Raw genomic sequence first — 22,379 nt, 5'->3', positions numbered from 1 at the left:
GAAAAAAAAGAAAAAAAGCCACTTATTCAAACACACTGCAGGGCTGTGGGTAGGAAAGGGTGCAGGGCACGTGACAAAACACGCACTACCGGGGGCATCTCACAGCAAGGATGGGACCAGCAGTAACTAACTAACCCAAGAGAGAAAAAGGAAGGGGGAAAGGCATGCAGGGACTACTGTAATGAAATGCCTTTGTTTAAAATGATTTCAAACACAGAGCAACCAGTCATCACCTGATTAGAATGCGACATATGTTCCATTAGACAGAGCTACGAAACGTCTGTACACTCAGCTGCATTTGGGATAATAAGCTCTCATTTGCTATAGGCACTGTATGTTCTTTTCGTTTTACTTCTAGTGGCAATTAACCTCCCTGTTATTAAGAAAATTGAGCTCAAAGTGGAAGACAAACACACTCATTTGCAACGCTGAGGAAACAAGATCCTTTCACATATGCTCATTTCTTCAAATGTGATTTTACCTCCAAAGCTCTTCAAGATACAGTGAAGCAAATCAAACCTTCCTCCTAACTTACTGATTCCCAAACTTCTCGGGCAGAAACCCCCAACAGCCCTCACAGGCTGTGATGGCGACCTCCATCCCAAGCAAGTCCTGCTGCTGGAGGGAAAACCTGGAAATTTCCAACTATCAAGGAAAGTTTTCACCTCCCATCTAAAAAAAAAAGAATAGACTTTAAGTTGGAAAGCCTGAATTTACAACCATGTTCCCGGGCTGCAGCACACACCTGTGAGCAACGTGCTGCCTTGGGAGGTGCAGGACTCAGCATGCACCACCTTCACCTCGAGATGGGACTCCAGTGGAGGAGCAGTGGCCCAGCCAACAGCAAGCCACGCAGCGTAAGAGCACACACTGGAAAAGAAACTAAAGCATCAGATCAATGCCACTGTAAGATCTTTGCTGCAATGTGTAACAGAAGAACATTATGACATTCATCAGTGCGAGAGAGAAGAACGAGGAGGTTCTAAGGACTGTTTTACAAGTCCTGTTTGTATGTTTTAAACACACCAGCTACATGAACCACCGAGATTTAAGCAGTCTCTACATACACCATAGGAGAGCAATGAGATGAACGAGGCAGCTCACAGATTTGTGCCAGGGAAAGACAACAGTATGCTATCAGCTACTAATCATTTTCTCTGCTAGATCAAAACTGAAAGAATGCATTTTATATCTGCGGGTAGGCTGCTGTAACAGGCTCATAAGACAACAGGCTTTGAAAAACCACAGGTGAAATGAGAACTCACATCCAGAAGACCCTGTGCTGAGTGTCCCTCGGTTCACTGCTGCAAGCAACACTAAGATTACCAGCCTTTCTGACAGACATTTTCCCCCGTTAATTCCATCTTAGATATGGAAGTTACAACAAAAATCCAATAGGAACAATAGGCAGAAAAACACTGTTCTCAGACGATGCCTCAACAGACCAACCTGATCCTCATCTGTTCCTGCATTTGCAAAAACACATTTTCCTTGGGGCAGACTGTGGTAACCTTTGCTCATTTGCGCTGTCTATATTTGGATGCACAAGCACATTAGTTCTGAACTTGTCAGGGCTCGTCCACTTGCAGAAGAATTCTCTGGACTTGGTCTCTGAGCTGGCTGCAAATTCAGATGAAGGTTTAGAAGCAAAGGAAGAAGTTAAGAGGTTGGTCCTGCAGGATGGCATGGGCAGTCCAGCATTAATCTAAGGTACACTCTACAGACAGGTCCTCCTTTCACTTTCCATCTTTGCATAAAACATGCAGTAAATTCTACTGAGAATTACAGCCTATTCCCCGAACCAAAACAATGTTTGGGACATTTAAAGGCTTACTATGCTTGCAGCTTCTTTAGTTTGAAGCAAATTACAGTTTTTCTTGCACATTCTTGCACTTCCCTCTGTATTCTCGTTTGAAAAAGGACATTCTAGCCTTGTGTAACTGGCTCCCAGAAGCGATTAATACCAGTCCCTAGAAAGGAAACACAGTGTTATATGTTGTGCACTGGCCAGGGTGACTGAAATAGAAATACCTTTCGGTTTGGGGCCTCACTAACTCATCACCACTAGCATCAGAAGGACAGCAGAATGAGGCCCGTCCTCCTTTACCTCAAGAGCACTTCCACAGCATGGTGCACTTCACAGAACTTGACCAGAACATCACGATCAGCACAGAGATGTAATAACTAAGAGACAGAAAAGCTTAAATCCCTCCGACACGCGCACTTCAGCAGCTCTCAGAACAGGAGCAACTGTTGCATCCATACAGATTCAGAAGGCTCCCGCTGCAATAAGTAAGAACCTAACTTGTTAAAGCAATTTTTATTTAAGTATTTGGAGGGACACTTCCATATCGTAAGTAAAAATACTAGAGTTGAACGTTGTTAAAAGAAAAGTCAAGACGATGGGTTCTCTGCAAACGCAGCAGGCTCTGATGGAAAGGGGAAGCAAGGGGTTCCAGGATGTACTCCTTTCAAAATAAAAATCAAATGCTGCTTAATAGTAGTACATGTCAACGTTTTTTATACAGTCAAGAGAACAAAAACCAACCAAACAAACAAAAAAAAACCCAAAAAAGCAATTTAAGAGAACGCAACCTACAACGGAATAAATTCATTCGCGGGAGAGACAGAAGAAGACTGCTTTTATGAAAATTACAAAGAAACAGGATACAACAAAAATAGGGCGCGGGGAATTCTTCCACTAAGGTTAAAAATGAAGAAACAAAAAAAAAAATTCACTTTTTGAACACCATTATTATTCAAGCACATACGAAGTCCCAACCTAGTTTTTTTGCTTATACATGGGAAACACTGTTAGAGTGAATCTTCGAGAGTGAGAAGGCACCGTGAACTGCCGGCTGATACCTTTAATGCACACTCAAGAAAGAGGAAATGATCTGGCGTGATGCAAAAAAATCATTAAGTGTTTATATATATTCATATATCTTTTCATAAAAAAAAAAAGAAAGCGGCAACAAGTCATTACTTCAGTGCCAAAACGAACGTCTGTCTAGATAAATCGCTTTTAAGGTGGTTTCTCACGTAGACCTGTATGGTATCTTTAAACAGTGGTGCAAGTGGGTGACTCGGTGCTGTTGCAGTTCATATTAACTGGAAAATTAAGCATTTTCTAAGTTCGGAAAAGCCAATCCTATGAAGTATTCCTGAACTACACAAATGGGATAATTAAATGCACTGTCTCGAACGGAATACTCATCTGTACTACGTAGCAATGGACTAGATCCCACTGGATTCGGTTTGATATGTAATGTCTTGCAGCAGATGTTATAACAAAAATAACTTTTGCTTTTGATTTACCTCACTGAGGCCATTAATGCTGTTCCTATAGCTGGTTTTCTGGAGCTGGATGACACTTCAGCTGCTGTCCAAAATGAGTTTGAACCTTAATCCTCCAGAGTTTGTTCACTTTGTTGCTTCTATTTATTGCACTAACTACTAAAGTCTTATATCTTCCTATATAAATCTAATTGTTCAGAGTGCAGATTCTATATTTAGATAATGAACTGTATGAAATAAATAAAATAAGGGGATTTTCTGGTCAGAGTTGCTGATATGTTGAATACCTTAATTAATTCTGAAGTAAACAGTTTTGGTGCGTATTCTTAGAAACCTACGGTCGTTCAGCATAAGAGCCTTGACATAATACTTTAAGAATGGATTTGTTTTCCTTCTCAAAAATGCATCAAAGAGTTGTTTTAAATACAGAATCTGTGAGGCTTCCTACAAATTCATCTAAATCGTAATACAAACACAGTTTGTAGTTCAGATAATATAGAAAGTTCTCTAGTGTCCATTGAAGTAAGGTCCCCAAAATGCAGTCTGTTTTGTTTCTGAATGGGAAAACACTGCAAAACATTAAGCGGTTCCACTGGCTGAATAGGAGAACTGAGGAAAATGAGGTCTTCTCTCATTGTCTATACAATCCATGCTGTCATCTGGAGGAAGAAAAACAAACAAAACAAACCCATTAGACAGCATTTGGTTCTTTTTTTACTTTACATAAACAAACAACGAGATAATGCACCGTAAATTCCTCTCAGAAAATTCAGCATTGCTTTTTTCTTCCAGACTAGAAAGGACAAAGAGACATCACGCCAGAGATCTCACCCCATTCACCGGGCATCACAGAAGATCCCCAGTTTATGTTCATTGTGAAAATGGTTGTTTGGATGTCCATTTAAGATTGCTAGGGGGTTTCATCACTTAACTTCATACCCAGTGTTCTGAATCTCTGGCAGTTGCTATTTCGAAGTACTGAACATGCTCCATCAGAATGAAAACGAAACTTTGATTGAGGACAGACATTAACCCAAACTCGATTGACTGTCTGCATGAACAGATGTATGCAGTAAAACTCAGGGACAGAGCTCTGTTCCCCAACAGAAGACTCTGGAAAGACAACAGTACGAGTAACTTCTAAAATGGCTTTTCCTGTTCTGAAGCAGGAAAGATCTGCGGAAAGTTTCACGCTAACTCACACCAATTCTTGGTCAGAATGCATGAAGACACACACGTGTTTCTTCACGTGTTCTGAAGAGGCCGGATGACCTCACAGCAAATTGTTTCTGCTGGTCTGGAGAAAACAGTGGGAAATGATTGGGAAAACTCTACCTTGGTCAGGAGGAGTGATTGTAATCATCTGTGCTGTAAATTCTTCATCAAAGTATCTTGTGTCTGTTTCAGATGTAACTTGTGGCTTAAACGGAGGTACAAGCTATGAAAAACAGAAAAACACTGCTTGTTTACAGGCTCGGGAAGTAGGGTTTCAAGCAGGCAGGGTCTGAAGCAAGGTTAGAAGCTACAGTCCATATAAAAAGGAACAGCATGCAATAAGGCTAGGTGTGCACATCCTGCTTATGAGGCCTTTCAGACATGGTGCTTCTAGAATTAAATTGGACAAGGAAAATCCTACACTCCTAATGTCACTTCAGGTAATAAATAACATGCATACAAGTGTTTAAGATGAACAGTATACACTGCTTCTCTTCCTAATTATATGCAAATCTAGTCCAATTTACATTTAAGGAGGTTGAAAAGGAACAAGAACCAACAACTGCATTTTTCCTTGTCCTACCACAACAGACCCTCCTCAATTTCTTCCAGCCCCCCCTCGAGACACTCAGAGGTCTCCCCCAGCCCTGCTCTTCTGTGGCTGCACAGCCCCAGCTCTCTCAGTCCTTCCCTCCTTGGCTCATTTTTTGTGGCCCTCCTCCAGACGCACTCCAGTAGGTTCACATCTCTCCTGTACCGAGGAATAAGGGTGGTAACTTTCACCAAAAAATCCCAGCTATGGAGTTACTGTGCCCCAGCAGCTCAGAGCACAACTGTGCAGTGGGCTGGAGCAGCCCGGGAGAAGCCGGGGCATGGCAGCAGCAACATTAAGCACTATGCTCCAAATCCCCAAAAAGCAGCTTGAGGTAAACTCTGAATTTAAAAAAAAAATACAAAAAGTGAAGAGTTAACAAAAAAAAGTTAACAAAAAATAAATAAAAGGAGCGGTAACCATCATCCTCTTGTTACAGCACTGTCTGGGTCCTATTCTTGAAACGCACTTGGGCAGAAGGGCCAGAAATCATTCATGTGTACATAGGCAAGCACTGGCAACAGAGCTCCAGATGGAGCTGAGCTGCCTGAGCGGGGCTGGAGGAGGAGGAGGCCCGGGAAGCGCGGTGCCGGAGCCGGCTGCACGCAGATGCACAGAGCTGGAACACACACAGCTCTGGAGGGCAAAGTATCCGCGATTCAGACCTTGCTCACCTCCCCACCATACGTGAGATGTGAACGCCGCTCTCAGCCCGCCCACAGAGGGCACGCACAGCTCCCTGTGCTGGGCTTCAGGTCGCCCACCACTGGGGTTAAACGGGGCCATCTTTTAATAGCGCTGAGCCACACTAGGCAACAATTTCGAAGCGTGACTGAGGAAGGATACGGCTTCCAAGCTGAAACTGCAGGGAAAGGTTCATCTGGGCAAACAGCAAACGGCTCCGACTGGAATTAAGCAGTGACCCTGAGATGCACTCCTGCTCTTGCACAGATAAGAACTACAGCGGCAGAATCACTACCTAGAAAGTGACATCAAATCCTGAACGTACAAAGAATCTCTTTTCCACCCTCAGATCCAAGCTGGAGGAAAGCTGAAGAATCGTCTGCTTGGCAAGCCAGCTCATTAGGAAAATCAGCACCTCCCAGCCCCTCACTGCCCTTCCTTGTGACAGTACCTACAGCACTGCCCCGACCTCCACGCACAACAGTGCCGCCCCTCCTGCACCGTGAAGCCTCTAAGCAGCGTCATCAACACACACGGCTTTATTGCCAAATACAAAGAAGCATTCCACGGTTTAATACCAATCTTTAAAAGTTAAGGGACGTGCAAATTCTGTCTTTATTATAGAAGAGAGTAAAATTATAGTACGTGTTCAGCATCCTTTTTTTTTTTTAATTGCTAATTATTCTCTGTTCCCGAGTATGGTTTCAAGGAGCCCGGCAAATGTTCCCGTAAAAAAATGAGGTCGGGTTTTATGTCCTGAATTTCAAACGGAAAAGGAAACCGGATATCCCAAAGCCAGAGGTCCCCCCGCGGACAGTCCAAGCAGAGCTATTGAAGAGGGAATGCCGCGCATTGTAATGTTAATAACGCTATTCTCCATCGAGTCAAACCAGCACATTACGCACAAAGCCCCGCTGAGGATGAGTATCACGTATCCTATTAGCTCTGTTCTTTCTCCCCACGGCAGTTTTCTGCCCGTTCCTTAAGGCGAACCTGGGTCCGCTGTCTCACCAGCCGCGTGTGCATGTGTCTGCCCTTTTTAAGCTGCCGGTGGTTTGGGCATGGCAGCTCTCCCAGCCGCTCCGGCTCGCTTTGCGCAGCGCAGAGTGATTTAGGGCTTGGGCACTGCAGCAGACACCTGAACTATGCACATCAGAGTGACTTGGAGCAGCAGCCCGAAGTCAGAACGCATGTGTAACGGGCGACTGCTGCCTGGATCACTTCTTCCTTTTATTTTAGGATCCGTTAAAAGCAATTTGAGACAGATGATGATGCACCCACAAGACCAAATTCTTTTCCTAGCTGTCAAATTCAGAACATTAAGCTGGAAACAGAGGGGAAGCCGCAGAAAGCTATACACTGCTGGCTTCAGCAAGCAAATATGTTGCTTTACTGAAAAGCTGCCACTGCAATAGCTCTGCAGCTCAACCAGCAGAGAGGTGCCACCTGTAGCCTCCCACTGCTGCAGACCAGCTTGATACCCGCAGGCTTATGCTGGCTGAAGAGGCAAAAGAGCCCAGTAAAAACCCACGTGTGATTCACACCTCGCTGTGTCCCTGCCACCCGTGGGAGGGCAGAATGCTGCAAACAGAACTGTGCCTTTTGTTATGGCACAGACAGACAGCAGCACCTTTCCAGGACGGCTTAAATTCCTGGGACAACCTCAGTTATCCAAAGCTGCATATAACTCAAAGCACAGCTCTGTTTCCAAAAAGCTTAATTACAAAGTAAGAGTTCTTGAGTGCCCTAAGCCTGTGCTCATGAGCATATTCGCCGCTGTCTGGAGATGGGGGAAGCGAGCTGAGCACAGGGCAGCTGGCAGGATTCAGGATTTATCCATCAGCTGCATGTCAGGTGGATCCTGCAAGAACCTCCCTGGGCCGCTCAGAACTCAGGCAGCAATTGCTCACAGGCTGTACGAAACCTCTTCATTTGCACAGCACGGCTATTTCTGCAATAGTGAACAGCTTACGTCCCATCTCAGGTGCAGAACCAATGGGACGGGAGCAAAACCAGAACCCAGGCTCCTTGCACAAGCCGAAGTCAGGAGTTGAGTGCTCTTGTCTCCTAAGTGCTCCCAGATTTCCTGGTAGCTTCCACACCAGGCTGAGCCAGTACTGCGGTGGGACATTCCACAAAGGCTTTCTCAGCCATATAGATAAATAATAGATCAACTGCCTCCAACTTGTGTGAGTTCTCCTCCATTCAGGGAAACAGCACAACGGCAATCCCGCTAACAAGCAACTCCACTGGAAATTTGGGAACCCCATTAACAACTTCTCATGTTAAACGATAAAAACCAAACGACTCAGTTTGCCAGCTGGGTGAAAGGGGGATAACCTGCAGCTTGGAACAGTAGTTCAGAAATCCTTTGTACATTATGCTGGCGATGGTCCACACAGTTCCCTGCTGCCCACACCTTCCTCACGGTGACACGGAGCTCTTGGCTGTAAGAGGCGCTTTGAAAGCACAGAGGTCTAAATGCTACGTATGCTTTCAAGGCACAAAGAGCTACTTTCTCATTTTTCAGTTCCCTTTAGCCATGCAAGTCTGGGAGGAAGTGAACAAGGAGGAAACAGAGCTCTCTTTGTACAGAAGCACTGGACAATTCTCTTGCTACAGTATGGAAAGCAGTGGTGATACTCTGCTGTCTAAGAGAAAAAAAATTATACTGCATTAGTTTTACCAAAAGAATCCTAAGAATTAAAACTCTTTTCTTGCCTGCTTCCATCAACTGGAGGGAGAAATGAATTCAGTACTGAGAGATAAAACCAGACCACACGGGGCTGCAGGGGGAAGGAGGGAAATGAGGGAAGGCTGGGGTTGGGTGAGGCTGTATGGCATCAGACCCACACTTCAGTTAGTGAGTGTTAGGCAATGGTGGCTGATGAGAATTAAATGGGAGAGGATAACAGCAGATCAAAAGCATCAACAGGGACATCCTGGAAGAGAGCACTGAGTGACCTGGGAGAGAAGGGGCAGTTGATGAAAGTCACTGGAATGCCTACAAACTCAGTGGGTCTCCACGAGCCAACACTTCACAACATTCCTCAGTCACCAGAGATATACTTATGTATGAGGCTTGAACTGATGGAAAAGGCTACACTGTGCCTGCTGAATTCAGCCCGATTTCATCAGCCAAGACAGGAAAAACAGGGAAGGCACAGCCATTCTTCCACTCTGCTTCCACAAAGTTTTGCTTCCAGATGCTCAGGCTCTGGCAGTTCCCAACTTCCAGGCTCCATAAATCACAAGGGATGCATCAGTTGATAGCAAGAAATGGCAACAGGAATTCACAGGAAATGCCATTTCAAGAGCTTATGTAGCATCTACATTTGGAAGCAATTTTGGCTACATCCTATTTATTCAGTCACAGAAACCATCTCTCTTATTCTTCCTCTTCTCCCTCAATGCAGGGAAAAAAACAAAACAAAAAACTTCGGTTCAGAAGCAATTCAGCCCAGGACTTTAAGAAACAAGGAGCAATTCGGCCTTGATAAAAACAATTGAAAACCTCTTCCATGGAGAACTTGTATGTACTGTACCACAGGCATCAGAATCTGAGGCATGCTACCATTCACCATGGAAGAACAGTGTTTAAGTACCTTTTTCTCGTATACATCTTGCCAAACAATGCCAGCAAAGAATTTGTGTTGCATTATCTCCTTGGCATCATCAGGACCGCCACCTAACCTGTTGGGGCAAAATAAAGAAGTGGTTGAGTACAGTTATTTTTCCTCGTTTTCTTATTCTTATTAATCTAATATCTAATTCTTATTAAATGGCACTGAAGAAATTCTGAGTTTGCATGACACATTCTAGAGCAGTTCTGGCATTTGCTTCACATTTGTTCACATCTGTTTTTCTGCAAGGCCTGCAGGACCATCTATTGTAGATGTCAATGCAGTTCTTCTAAAAGGCTTGAAAACGGGTTAAGAAAACTTAGCATGTAATTCCCAAACAAAACTCAGGAAGGATGCTGTCCTAAGGCCTAGAGGAGACACTGCAAGTAAGGGTCTGAGCTACCTGGCGTTCTCTTCTCCTAAATTAGCAGGTGACCACCTCTTAGAGACTTCAAGAGCAGAGCAATGGCAGCAATAAAACCAAATTTGATTCTGAGGCTTAAGAGAGGCAAGGATTGTTAAGACAAACTGATCTTTGCAATCTGATTTAAATGTCCATTAAAGAAAACAGTTGACAACTGCAGTGATAATATCATCTTGTATGCAAATTCTTCCTCCTCTTCAAGCTTCAGGAAAGCACAAAGGGTGTTTTATTGACTTAAAGGTATATCAAGATAAAGCATTTTTATTCCAGAATAAAGCTGTCCACACAGCCTACAGATGTAATCAGTTTAGTTGCAGTCTGGAGCTAACAGATGCTTAAATTCTGCTGTGGGGGTTACGGTGTTCTCTGAAAGATTGAACCACATCTGCACACAAAGACAATGCACTGTGAAAACCAAACACACACTGAGCACTCAGGAGGAGACTGACGCCAGGTAACAAGGTAAAGAGACTCTCTGGCCTTTAAAAGCAAAAAGTGCTAACCCTGTTCATGCAGCCTGACCTCTGGAGGCTGAGTCCTCTGTTCCTGCTGCCACCCCACTGCCACTGGCAAACTGAGAAGTTAGCTTGATTTTATGGGCTTGGAACATTGGTTCTAAGTGATCAATGCTTACACACTTTGCTCCCTGGCCCTGTTTTATTTACTGGCACAGTATTCTGAGGGGTTTGCTTGTCTCTGTTTCATCAGGAAATCTGTAGTGGAACGTACAACAGACCTCTAGCCCTCAAGTCACAAAGTGCTGTCTCCCCTGGTCAACTCTAAGAGCAAGCCTAAGTCCACCCAAGAGCCCCTCAGGCCACAACAGGCTGGACGACAGCTCTCCCCTCTGTGTGCCAGCATGGCATACAGCTGCAAAGCCACCTGGAACAGAGACAAACACCAGGGTAGCCTGGGAACAGAGACAAACTCTGCGAGTAATCATCTCTCGGCTGATTCCCTGCAGGTCTAGAGGCTTTGCCAAGTCTGTATCAGGCTCCTCTACTGCTTCCCTGGTGCAGATGAAGATGGCCAGTGAAGAAGAGGGTGGAGTCAATCAGTTCTTTCCTCTTTACTCCCAGATGTGACCAGGTTGCACTCCAGCATTGAATTTCAGGAGTTATGAAGTGACAATAAGCTACAAAGAACCTAAGTACTGTTTTGCACAAGTATGCAGAAAGGCTGGCTGATTGCAGCCACACACAAGTGCTGTGGAGAATACATTATCTATTATGAGTCTTTGTTCCATGAAGGGCAAATATACACTCAGGGAAATGCCAAGAGAAGCCCCAGATGTTTTACTTACCTTTTAAAAACTGATACTATTAAACAAACCCATTCAAATCTAATGGAAAAATGATAGAAAATGCATGGTTGGGGTTTGAACAACTTCTTCCCAAACACACTTGTGTTTTCCAGAACTATCATGAAAAGACCTTCTCAAGGTGAACAACATAGAGTCAGCACCTAATGCAAAAAGCATGCTGAGAACTGAGAGGGCAGCAAGTTTTTGTCTCACAGGGACACACAGCAAGTGAAGAAAAACGCCTGCCATACATCCAGGTTACAGACTTCTGTTGTTTACACACTTGTACGTGAACCTCCCTCAGGAGAAAAGACGGCCACATCTTCAGACTCCGAAGTTTGGCTGCTGTTTTGTTTTCACGTGATTTCTCTGACTTCCCTCTACCTCTAAAAACGGTTCTGAACAGTGTCAATACACCATCTTGGCTCAGGAACACCAGCTCAGCTAAAGCTCTGTGCAGCCATCCGACCTTCTAACAGGTCTTCCTCCTCTTAGTTCCAGCACGGCAAGGTCCCACAGCACCACCAAAGAAGGCATTGATGAAAAGAAACAGCTTGTGATACACACACGGCCACCCTCCTCTAGGGCAGGGAGCTCAAAGGGATGCAGAGAAAACAGCATCAAAACTCAGAGGAAGCAGCCTTGGAGGTCCCTCAGGTTTAAAACCTGCTGAGGTTCAGTGCCTCTGAGACTCTGCTGGTTACAACGCACCCACGCTCAGCCCGTCCACACGGAGCCCTCTGATCCATGCCCACTTTCACAAGCTGCAGACCCTGCAGTTAGGTAAAAAACAACAAAAGCTGAAAACCCACCAACTTCACTGTTTTTATGTGTAAAATATCCCCTCATCACCTCCTTCCATTTGATCTACGTCACAAAGCAGCAAAGGAGAATTTCAGGTCACACTAAAAGGAAGTATTTGTAGAATAGATTTTTTTTCCTTCTTAGGAAAATTAAGGCTCACTTTACAAGATTAATAAACTTCTATCAATCCCAAAAGAAACTTCAAAATTCCTTTTCTCTTACAAAATGGATTTTATACGACCAAATTTAGAAAACAGCCATTATTAAAAGCAGAATGCAATTTATTGTTCTTCATATTTTCCCCATATGCCTGGGAGTTGCAATTACTGAAAGCACGATGCTAAGCCTGCTCCTCCATTTCCAGCTCACGTACACCAGGTAATTTGTAAGCTTTAATTCACCAACTCAGGTCACAATTTACTGAGTGTCGTCATTTCAGCTTGTTGGGCTTTTTTTGGGGGGGGAGTGGTTTACTGGGAAGGAGAATACATCCCTGTTTCATTTTCCTGTTGCTCATCTCTGTCCCACTCTCAAGCCCACCAGCAGTAACTAAATGCCACTGGTGATGTTTTCTGCCACAGATGCTGCAATGAAGCCAGCTTCTGCCACCCTCTGGGCTTTGCTGAGGAGGGGAATTCTGCTGAATTACACTAATTCCCCAAAACATCATCAATGTGAATGTGAGATGGACCACTGCACATTATTTCATCTTAACAGACTGTACTTGGTGGTTAGCTGTGTGTCTGCCTTCAGCATGGCTGAGTGACCCCATCATGAGTCCACCCCAACGCAGAGCACAGCATAAAACCCGTAACACAACGAGGGCAGGGCAGGACTCCCAGCTCAGCAATCCCTGCTGCCTGAAACGCCACCGAGCGTACTGTGTTTGCAGAACCCCAACTGCAGTGAAAAAGCTGGGCCAGCAGTGACTGGTGAGAAAGCAGTATGTAAGAGTGGTCCACGATCCGAAACGTTTGGGAGGCACGAGTGTAATTAGCAAGGAGCAGGCTTCTCTAGTCTATAGGTATTCCTATCAGCAGCATGAAAAGCATCTGTCCAATGGATCTGAGCACTGTCGGCTCCAAGCCTGCTGAAGATACACGTGAAGAAGTGGCTACTTGTAGAAAACAAACATATTGTGGACTAATTATTGCAGTGTCCTTCCAGTGCCAATTAGAAACAAGTGGGCGTTTTTGTTTGTAAACAAATTGCATTTTGGTTCATCAGAGATGCTCCTTTAAGAACAAATTACAGCAGATGCTGCTGGTGTTTCCAGAGATTGAAAGGCCACAACTGAATAAGCTACAAGAGGGGTCACAACTGTATTTGACCCAGCACTTTCCTAGACAGGAATCCTGTTGGCACAGACTGCAGCCACATTTGCTGAGCAGAGTGCCCAGGGGGCTGCTAATCCATCACATAATCAAAAACAGAAATGGAAAGAGTCCACTCTGGTGACAAAAATCCCTAACAAACATCAGAAAGCAAACCAGAATCCTTCACCTACACCTCATGTGAAAGGTTCCTAGCTTGGGTTCTGTTATGGTGGAAAGGTTCAGAGTCTCTATTTTCATTGGTTTAAGAAGTGTCTGCGTTGACAAGATAGCAAACATAGATTGATGTTTACCCCCAGCACAAAGGTCAGCATCCTTTTTGGATCTTGTTCTATTTTTTGTTACATTCTGTTTGTTAGCCATTAAGGGTTTGGGGTTTTCTTTGTTGCTGCTGTTGTTTGGTATTAAGACAGATAGCACTTTTTTAAAAAACAGAAGGAGGAACTGGGAAAAGTAGATTAAAGCATGGAATGAACTCCTCCACAAGCACGGTACAAACACCACCACCTGCTGTCCAGGATGACAGATCACTGGCACAGACTGAACTGTAAGCAGCCTGAACGTGCATGGATGGTAAAAAAATTACTGTGGAGCAGCTGAGAACTCGCAGCAACCATCATTAATTATGACCAAAAGCAAGGTTAACTTGCTTTGTCCCAGGCTGTAGCTTTGTGTTTCTGGCAGACATCATATTCCGAAGTTCAGTCTAGATCTATCTAGATGACAGCCCCCTGTCACAGACACACCTCCACACAGCACAGTTGCTAACCTTTTTGTGAAGGCTTTTAAAGATACACCTTCTTCATTTATTTTGGTATTTCTGAGGGCACCAGTGTTTAAGAACACAAATATTAAGGATCAGCCTCACCTTTGCTTAGGATCTTTCTTCAGCAAACCTGACAGGAGGGACTTTGCTTCAGGTGACAAAGTGCGTGGAAATCTAATCTCCTCCATAAGGATGAGTTCAAAGAGCTTTTCGTGGTCCTGATTGTAGAAAGGGAGCCGGCCACACATCATTTCATACATCACAACTCCTAAGCCCCACCAGTCCACTGCACGACCATAGTCGTTATCTTCCAGCACCTGCAGAAAGGTAAGAAGGCTTTAGAAGGCATTCCTACATTGGGAATGAACACAGAACTCAAGAGGCAAAATTTACAGCAGCAAATTCATGTCCTTGTGTTACACAGCTGAGTCTACTTGCATAGAGGGTTTCCAGAAGATCCTCCTTGAAAACAAAGGTCAAAAGAGACAAAAGAGAGCACTGTAGGGGAGCAAGAGGGGGAAGAGAAGAAAGTGTGCACCTTCTGGCAACTTTCTTCTCCTCTTCCTTCTTCCACCCTCCCCCCTCTCATTACATCCCTGGTAAGAAGAACCTTTGAAAGCCCAAAGGCTGAGGACTGTTCTCACATTACGGAGCCAGCTGCTGAATTTTCACTTATTCATCACAAACTGTTCCAAATGGGATCTCATTAAAAAATATATATATATATATGTACATGTATAAATATATATTCTTTAAATGGGAACCCATTTGGAACTATATATATATAATGGCACCAAGGAGCCATTTTGGGGAGAGGTGAAAAGCCCATCAGTCTCTCACACTGGAAGCAACAAACTCAACATCACAGACATCTCCGTATTAACCTGCTCCTATCCAAAGGGCTGCTCTGCACATCAGGAAAGACCACCTGCACACCCCAAATGACTAATCCAAACATTCAACACTAAGAGCCAGAACTCCACTCCTAACACCTGACCACTGTGGGGCTGCAAAATGGCAGCCAAAGTGAAAGATCAGCCCTGCACCCTGGCTCCAACACCCGAGGGCCTCCTGTCAGGGGCGTTAAGCTCCTTCCAGTTCTCACAGCAGAAGGGGTTCAGCGCAATCATTCTTCCCCTCCCCCGGGCACTTCTATCCAACAAATGCCTGGTTAGTGCATGGTGAGTGCCCCTGCTCCACAGAAGCACTGTCACACTGTGCTGCTCATCCTTTGTACCAAAGGTTGCTGAGGAGATGGGGAGTGTTTTGCAGAGTGGACGTTGTGAGCGCTTCTCCAGACTTCGTGTCTCCAATGCAGTTGTCTGTAGCTGACTGCAACAGTGTCATATTGCAGACCCCGTCCTCAGGTTCTACTTATCATCCTCGGTCCTTTCACAGGTCTGCACTGAGCTGCAAGAGCCAAAAGCAGCACCGTGCCACCACCATTCCTTCACGGTGCACGTGAGCTTTACATTGCTCCGATACAGAATTCTCTGTGTTCTAAATTAAAAGGATGAAGAGTCGACTCGAGTTGGCAGCTTTCCCTTTAACAGAAGCAGGATCCGAACCTCTTGAAAACCTTCAGCAGTGTTTGTGTGTGCATAAAACCTAAGTACTGAGACTCTCCGGAACAACTGTTTGCGCTGCGATTCACTTTATTCACTAATGATTCCCCTTAATTATCTGAACGAGGGGAAGGGCCTGCAGTAAAAAAAAAAAAAAAAATCAAAATGCTGCCAGGTATTAGATTACCCCACGCCGGTCTATTTCCAGCATCCCCTGCCGTATGATTCACAGCAAACGACAGCTGGCTCTGCAGCTGCCCCGTATCTGTGCACGGCCGACACAGCTGCCGGCCGGACAGGATTCCAGGAGCCGGCCTTCCCCGGGCACCACGGCCCTGCTGTGCCTGCAGCTCCCGCACACAGTGCTCACCTCCAATCAGTGCCTCCTGCTCGTGCTGCCCTGCTCGAGTTTAGTGAAAATGCATTTGTCGTGGGGTCTCCTGTTTATTTTTTTGCTGCAGGAGCCGCGAGAGGACTGGGAGCAAAAAGCCACCAATGCTTCGGTTGTAGCACGGGCAGTGCTTCAGGTGCCTTCAAAAGGCACAAAGTAATTCAGACACTATGTTAGTGAGGATACTACAACTGCATCGTGGCACAGGCTGCTAACTACAAGCCCTTCCTGCTCCTCCGTTAACTCTAACAGCGTATAAAATGCTAACTTCTTCCAAGTGCTTTGAATGTGAACACGTGACTGTTCATTCTTGTAATCACATAAAACAGAGTAATGGTACAAGAATTAGAAATACACCGTCCTGAAAGAGGCATTCCACGTATCCATGATGTACTGCGACGTGCAGGACAGCAGAGAAGTAACAAGGTCATTCCACTCAAAGGATGAGCAATCCCTAACAAGCAGCTCCAGAGTGCCGTGAGATGGAATGTGAAAGAGAAGGCACAGCAGCTGTAAACATCACAGTCACTGATACATCTGACACATCAAAGCTGACACGGTTCGGCCACTGTCATCCATGCACAGGATTCCAATGTGAACCTAAAAACAACTATGCAACAACTGCACAAACAGTCAGATTCAGGTTACAGACACAGAGAACGAGACCTCTGCTTTTAAGGATGCTTGACCTTACATGCACAGAGCATCACTCCCGCCATTTCCACATTTTTTGCATGCTATCCACCAGATGACAAAAGCCTCCAGAGTTTAACACTCCAGCTCACACATGGATTTGAAAGCAAGGGAGAGAGCTGGGTTAATCAAAAGCATTCGTCTCATCTAAAACTCTGAAGGACAATCATCAGAAATATGAAAAAGGAAAATAATAGCAGATAATATTACTGGAAGAACAATGTCATACCTACATGGGAAGTCACCACATTCCAGGTTAGGAAAAAACAGAAACACATACTTTTTAATCACCTCACAAAATCCTTGATGAGAAACCGAAGCTCAGCCATTGATTTTAGGAGAGCCAGCAAATAAAAGCCACGTTTATGAATAAAAAGCACTCTTTGCTGTGCTGCTAATTACTCCCTGCATCAACACATCCCAAATTGAGCTGCACAGACCCCGGTTTAGAAATGCTGAAGACTTCTGGTGATCCACGGAGAGCTGGCTCCACTGCTCTGCTGCAAGCTACATCAACAGGTGCCATGTTCCTCTTTATTACAAAGACTGCAGGCCCGTGGGAGCAGCTGGTAGCTCCAACGAAGCAACAAAACAAGAGCATACAACCACTGCCGCCACCAGAAAGCAGCAAAAGCAGCAACATCAGCTCTCCATCCGCAGCAACATTCCTCCTCCACTTTGGTCTGTGTAATTGGTCTCAAGGAAGGTTTGCAACGCACAACTCTCCCACCTTGGAGAAAGAATACATCCTGGGTGTGCCTGCAATACCTCATCTGCTGGCAGCACAAGACTTGCTCCTGCCTGCACTGAGCTGGACGGCAGCCGTAACGCCACGGGTAGCAAAGTGCAGGCAATGAGCCCTTCTGAGAGACACGGGGCAGGAGCTCAGGCTCCGTGCCCTGCTAATATAGCAACTGCTTCCAGACAGCTTGGAGCGTAGGCAGAGAAGACTAGCATCTGCCTGCAAAACACCACGTATGCATCTCCTCTATCTCACAATTTCACTTTTGATCTGCCCTCAGCCAACTCACTGCTCTAACACCTGCGTTGCACAACTTTCCAAAGAATTTCCAGGATGAATGTTACGACCATGCATTTGGACTTTGCGAAAACACTCTCTGTAGAAAAACAGCCCCCAGAATGGATGCTTGGGGATTCAATTTCCCTGCTTGGGTTTATTTCCTTAACAAATTAACCCTGAGAAAGACCTCAAGCATTTTCAGCCATGAAGCAGTTGGCACTTTGAACACACACAACACTGAACACTGAAAAAAGAGCTCGCTCTTTCGCACAAGTTTTTGTGTGATTTTCTCTTTTTAATTTAAGCTTCTGACACAAGGAGCAACGCTGCTCTGTCAAAACATAAATACTCCCTGAGCAACAGGAAAACGTTACCCCAGCTGGGAGTTATCACACATCTTCACAGTGAAGGTACATCCCAGAACACGATGAATAAAAGATTCTGAGCACGTGTTACGTCACAGCAGAGCTGTGTGAGCACACTGTGGCACAGGAATCATTTCGGATTGGTAAAGCTGTCGTAGATGGCACTGAAAGAGATAATTTTGTCTAAAAGCCAATGTAAATTTACCTCTGGTGCAAGATACTCCGGAGTGCCACAGAAAGTCTTCATTGTTGCTCCATCTTTTATGCCTTCTTTACATAGTCCAAAGTCGGTAATTTTTATGTGTCCATCTTTATCCAGCATAAGATTTTCCAGCTGAGAAGAAAAACCAAATGAAGCACACTGAGCAAGTCAATAAAAGCCATGAATTTCTGCACACTGGTAACAGTTCTGAAATACGTTTTCATTGGAGTCAGAACTACAGTAGCTGCCAAAGCACGTGTGATGTAAATATACATCTACGTCACTTTCCATAGTTCTGTGAGGAGCATTAGGTGCCACTGGCAGTCTCTGGGTAACCTATCACATGTACAAAAAAGATACAGAACCCACACATTATATTTATGCTTCTAAAATATTATCACCAACAGAACACCAGATCCTTTTAGAAATAACGTACTAAGTATTACCCCTCACATAACTTCATCCCTGGCTTTAATCTTAAGTGACTGTATGAAATATTCTGTACTAGTAAAGAGTAGTAAATGAATAAAAATAAATAAAAGTGTTAGTGTAAGGAGCTGTTTGTCAAAGAGATCCTTTACATGAGAATCATTTTCTGCATCTACCCAACACTTGATATTCATTCTGCTCTGCACTCCCAATTTCTAACAAGGCCATCCAGATCTCAAGACACAGCTTCAACTGTGTATGAAACAAAGTGCAATTCCAAAGGAATCGTGGTGATATGGGAGACAAAACCCTGGCAGGAATCCCTGAAAGCACTTTAAAGTATCCCGCAAACATTACCTAGCACGCTCCACTAACATCACCTCATCCTCTCCCAAAAACACTTCTCAGAAAACCAGTTTTGTTCTTGCATCGCCCTCAAGAACTTCCAAAGGTTGTTTTCCCTGAGATTTCTTATTTGCTTCTTTTCCTTCTCTGCTCACCAAACCTCAGCCATTTGAACTTCAAGCAGTTTTCTCTCTGCAAGAAGGTACTATGAAGATAGCAATGCACAGCAGACTGAAAGGAAGAACAACATCCACGCAGTGTGAATTTGCATGTATCTGATAAGACCTGGCACCAAGAGTCCACAATTGTATTTCACCACTCATGAAGCCAGCAGTCAGGTGAGAACACAACCCACCATGCTGGGCTGTCTTCTCCAAAACACTGCCAGGGCCCTGATAAATGCATTAGACAAGCTCTTGGGTTATGAAAGTGTTTAGACATCCTGTAAAGTCAAGCCCGACAGCTGCAATAACTGTTATGTTCAACTTCAGTCAGAAAAGGCTTTCTTACAGTCAAGGCTCATTTGCTTCTGTGACTAAAAACAGAAAGCCCAAACCCAAAAAGCCTGTGAAATTGTTTTGCTACATACCTTCAAATCTCTGTAAACCACATTCTTCTCTGAATGCAGGTAATCCAGTGCTGAAACAATCTCAGCTCCATAAAAACGCGCCCGGTCTTCAGAAAATACACGCTCCCTCGACAGATGGAAAAACAACTACAAAACCAACAGTGTATCACATTCAGATTGTGAACGTTTCTGGGTTATGTCTAATGCTCTGCAGGCCGTCCCACATCCAATGTTACCTAAGAGAAAACCCCTTCCCACCCACATCCAGCTGTGCTCCCAAATGTTTTAAGAACCACCATAATCAATGCGTTATAACTCATATCTACAGATGTATGCTACTCACTAGTTTGTGTGCTACACCTTACTGTGTGCATAGAAAATAAAGCCTTCCAATCAAATTGCCGTTACAAACTATCTTAAGGCAAAGTTTAGAGAAATGTTGATATTTCATCTTTCCTTCTTAAATAGCAGCATTTTTCTGTGCTTCAAATTCTCTCTATAGTAACGTGCTCACAAGATTCACCAGAAAGTATTAAAAGCTGCCTGAAAAGCAAACAGAAAGCAATTTGCTTTTCTGAATTACTAAAACGTCAGATTGAAGCACGTTGCTGCCACGTGTAAGACACAAACATACACCTCAAACCCGTGTTCACTAAAACTGGAGTGAAAACATTTCCAAGTCATAATTCTCAACATTAGATAAAGCTGCAGACAGCTCTGTTTAGCTGGGATGACTTGGATTAACTAGAAATGGAAACACAGAGCCTAGCTAAACAATGCCAAGCACAACCAGTAGTAGTATGGGAATATCCTGCATTATTAAACATTATTTCATGTGCCTTACCTCCCCCCCGTTGGCATACTCCATAACAAAACACAAGCGATCATGTGTCTGAAAGGAATACTTTAAAGCCTGAAAGAGATGCAAATGAAAACTCAGAAGATTACACTGGCAGTTATAAAAAGCACTTTGAGTAAGTTTTCAGAACTACAGACAGACAAAACAAACAGCATGTAAGTGGACTTTCTGTCCTCGACTCTCATATAATACTTGCATTTTTCTGCTTGAGCTGAATACTGATCCACTGTCAACTTATTTTATTAAAAATATTTAATGCAACATTACAAAAAATCCCTTGCAGAAGCTATAGGTAATGCCTATAATGCTGGGAGGAGCCCTATCCCATTAGAGTGGCACTGAGATATCCCCCCCAGGCCACAGGCTCCCACAGCGCGATCTCACAGCCAAATCCAAGAGCACAAGGTTTTGCCACACTGGCTGCAAGCCCACTGGTGTGAAACAAGCACACTTGCAGCCCCCTGGTCCTGCCCCGCTCACTGCAACTGCTCTCTGCTGACAGCTTGCCAGGGGATTGAGCAATGCTATCAATATCCACTTGTGAGCAATTTGCAAAAACAGATCAGACAGAGGGTGTGATGGAGTGACACAAGGTGCCTCTGTACAGCTGTGTCACGTGTATCCCTGCAGCAAGAGTAACGCCGGCTGCTTTGCCATGATCTTATGTTTCTTGGTCACAGCCTGCTCTCCCAGCTGACTTCAAGACAGCCCTTGTTTTGGACTTTAGAGTTTATGAAGGCAATGAGAAAATCCCACACGTGGTATCATCATCATTATTAGGGAAATCATTTTTATACCAGCCACGGCTTTGCAAAGGGAGGATCAAGTTTTAGACGTGTCAACAAACACAAACTGATCATACTCCATTCAGCTAATATTTACTTCCAGAGGTCACACTTAAAAAGTTTCAGTTCCAGTTAAACTCGTGTGTACCTGGATGAAGGAAACCACCAGGATCCTACACAGGTCTCACAGAGGGCTGAAGTGATTGGAAACAATTCAAAGCAAACTTGTAATGAACACTACAAAGTCTTGAAGTAGAACTCAATCCAGAGAGACTGCTGGTGCTAGAGATGTCAAGTGAGGCTACAGCTGTACAGCTATACTGCAAAGTCTCTGATTCCAAGAGGCACGGAGGGCCTGACCCACAAGGCTCGAGAAAGCATGATAACTGATGCTTCCCAGAAACGGAAACATACAGGAATATATACCTGCTCTAAAAACACACATTATGCAATAACTGAACATAAGGAAGGTCTCAGCTGGTGGGCAGTTACAGTCGGCAGAAGCAGAAGTACGTACTGTTAAGAACGGGTGCCGCGAGTTCTGTAAAACACGGTTTTCCGTCAGCGTGTGTGCGACTTCATCCTGAAACACAGGCAGAAGGAAATCACCACAGTGATTCCACGGATCAGGGGTCTGTTGCAAACACTGCTGGAGCAATTATTTACAAGTGCACCCCTGTTAGGACCTTCCAGAAGGATGCACTGAGGGTGAACCACGCTCCCGGCATTCCCGTCTACTCACCTTCGCTACAATAACTTCCTTCTTCAGAATCTTCATAGCATAATACCGTCCGGTTGCTTTTTCTTTAACTAAAATGACCTTCCCAAAAGTGCCTTTTCCCAGCAGCTTAAGGTATTCAAATTCGTTCATGGTCTGTTAGTGACACAGATAAACAAGAACTGAATTACATGAGCTGCCAAAAAGTACGTCACTCTCAGACTAACACTTCTCGTTCCTGTAAGGATACTATGCATACGGAGGCACTCGTTTGCTTAGCTGAATTCAGGAGCAGCAACGATTCTCCCATAAAAATCAGAATCATACAATCATGATCATAGAATGGTTTGGGATGGAAGAGATCTTTAAGATCGTCCAGTTCCAGCCCCCTGCTAT

The 22,379-nt window shown here is 44.5% G+C and overlaps 1 protein-coding gene across 1 annotated transcript in view; it reads right to left on the bottom strand.

Annotated features, from left to right (window-relative positions):
- Positions 1-3,032: 3,032 nt before the first annotated feature.
- AKT1 (AKT serine/threonine kinase 1) overlaps positions 3,033-22,379 on the bottom strand; it is a 65,750-nt gene continuing 46,403 nt past the window's right edge. The window contains exons 6-14 of the mRNA XM_065749479.1: positions 22,008-22,139; positions 21,783-21,848; positions 20,466-20,534; positions 19,643-19,768; positions 18,283-18,411; positions 14,145-14,359; positions 9,394-9,481; positions 4,633-4,735; positions 3,033-3,956 (exon numbers count right to left, since the gene is read on the bottom strand). Coding sequence (XP_065605551.1) covers positions 3,877-3,956; positions 4,633-4,735; positions 9,394-9,481; positions 14,145-14,359; positions 18,283-18,411; positions 19,643-19,768; positions 20,466-20,534; positions 21,783-21,848; positions 22,008-22,139 — 1,008 coding nt within the window. The 3' untranslated portion in view covers positions 3,033-3,876. The remainder of the gene's footprint in view (positions 3,957-4,632; positions 4,736-9,393; positions 9,482-14,144; positions 14,360-18,282; positions 18,412-19,642; positions 19,769-20,465; positions 20,535-21,782; positions 21,849-22,007; positions 22,140-22,379) is intronic.

The sequence above is a fragment of the Cyrtonyx montezumae genome, unplaced genomic scaffold, assembly GCF_038088225.1.
Source record: "Cyrtonyx montezumae isolate F1298 unplaced genomic scaffold, pur_monq_1.0 scaffold_10, whole genome shotgun sequence".
NCBI lineage: Eukaryota > Metazoa > Chordata > Aves > Galliformes > Odontophoridae > Cyrtonyx > Cyrtonyx montezumae.
This window is presented reverse-complemented; position numbering and strand designations above follow the sequence as displayed.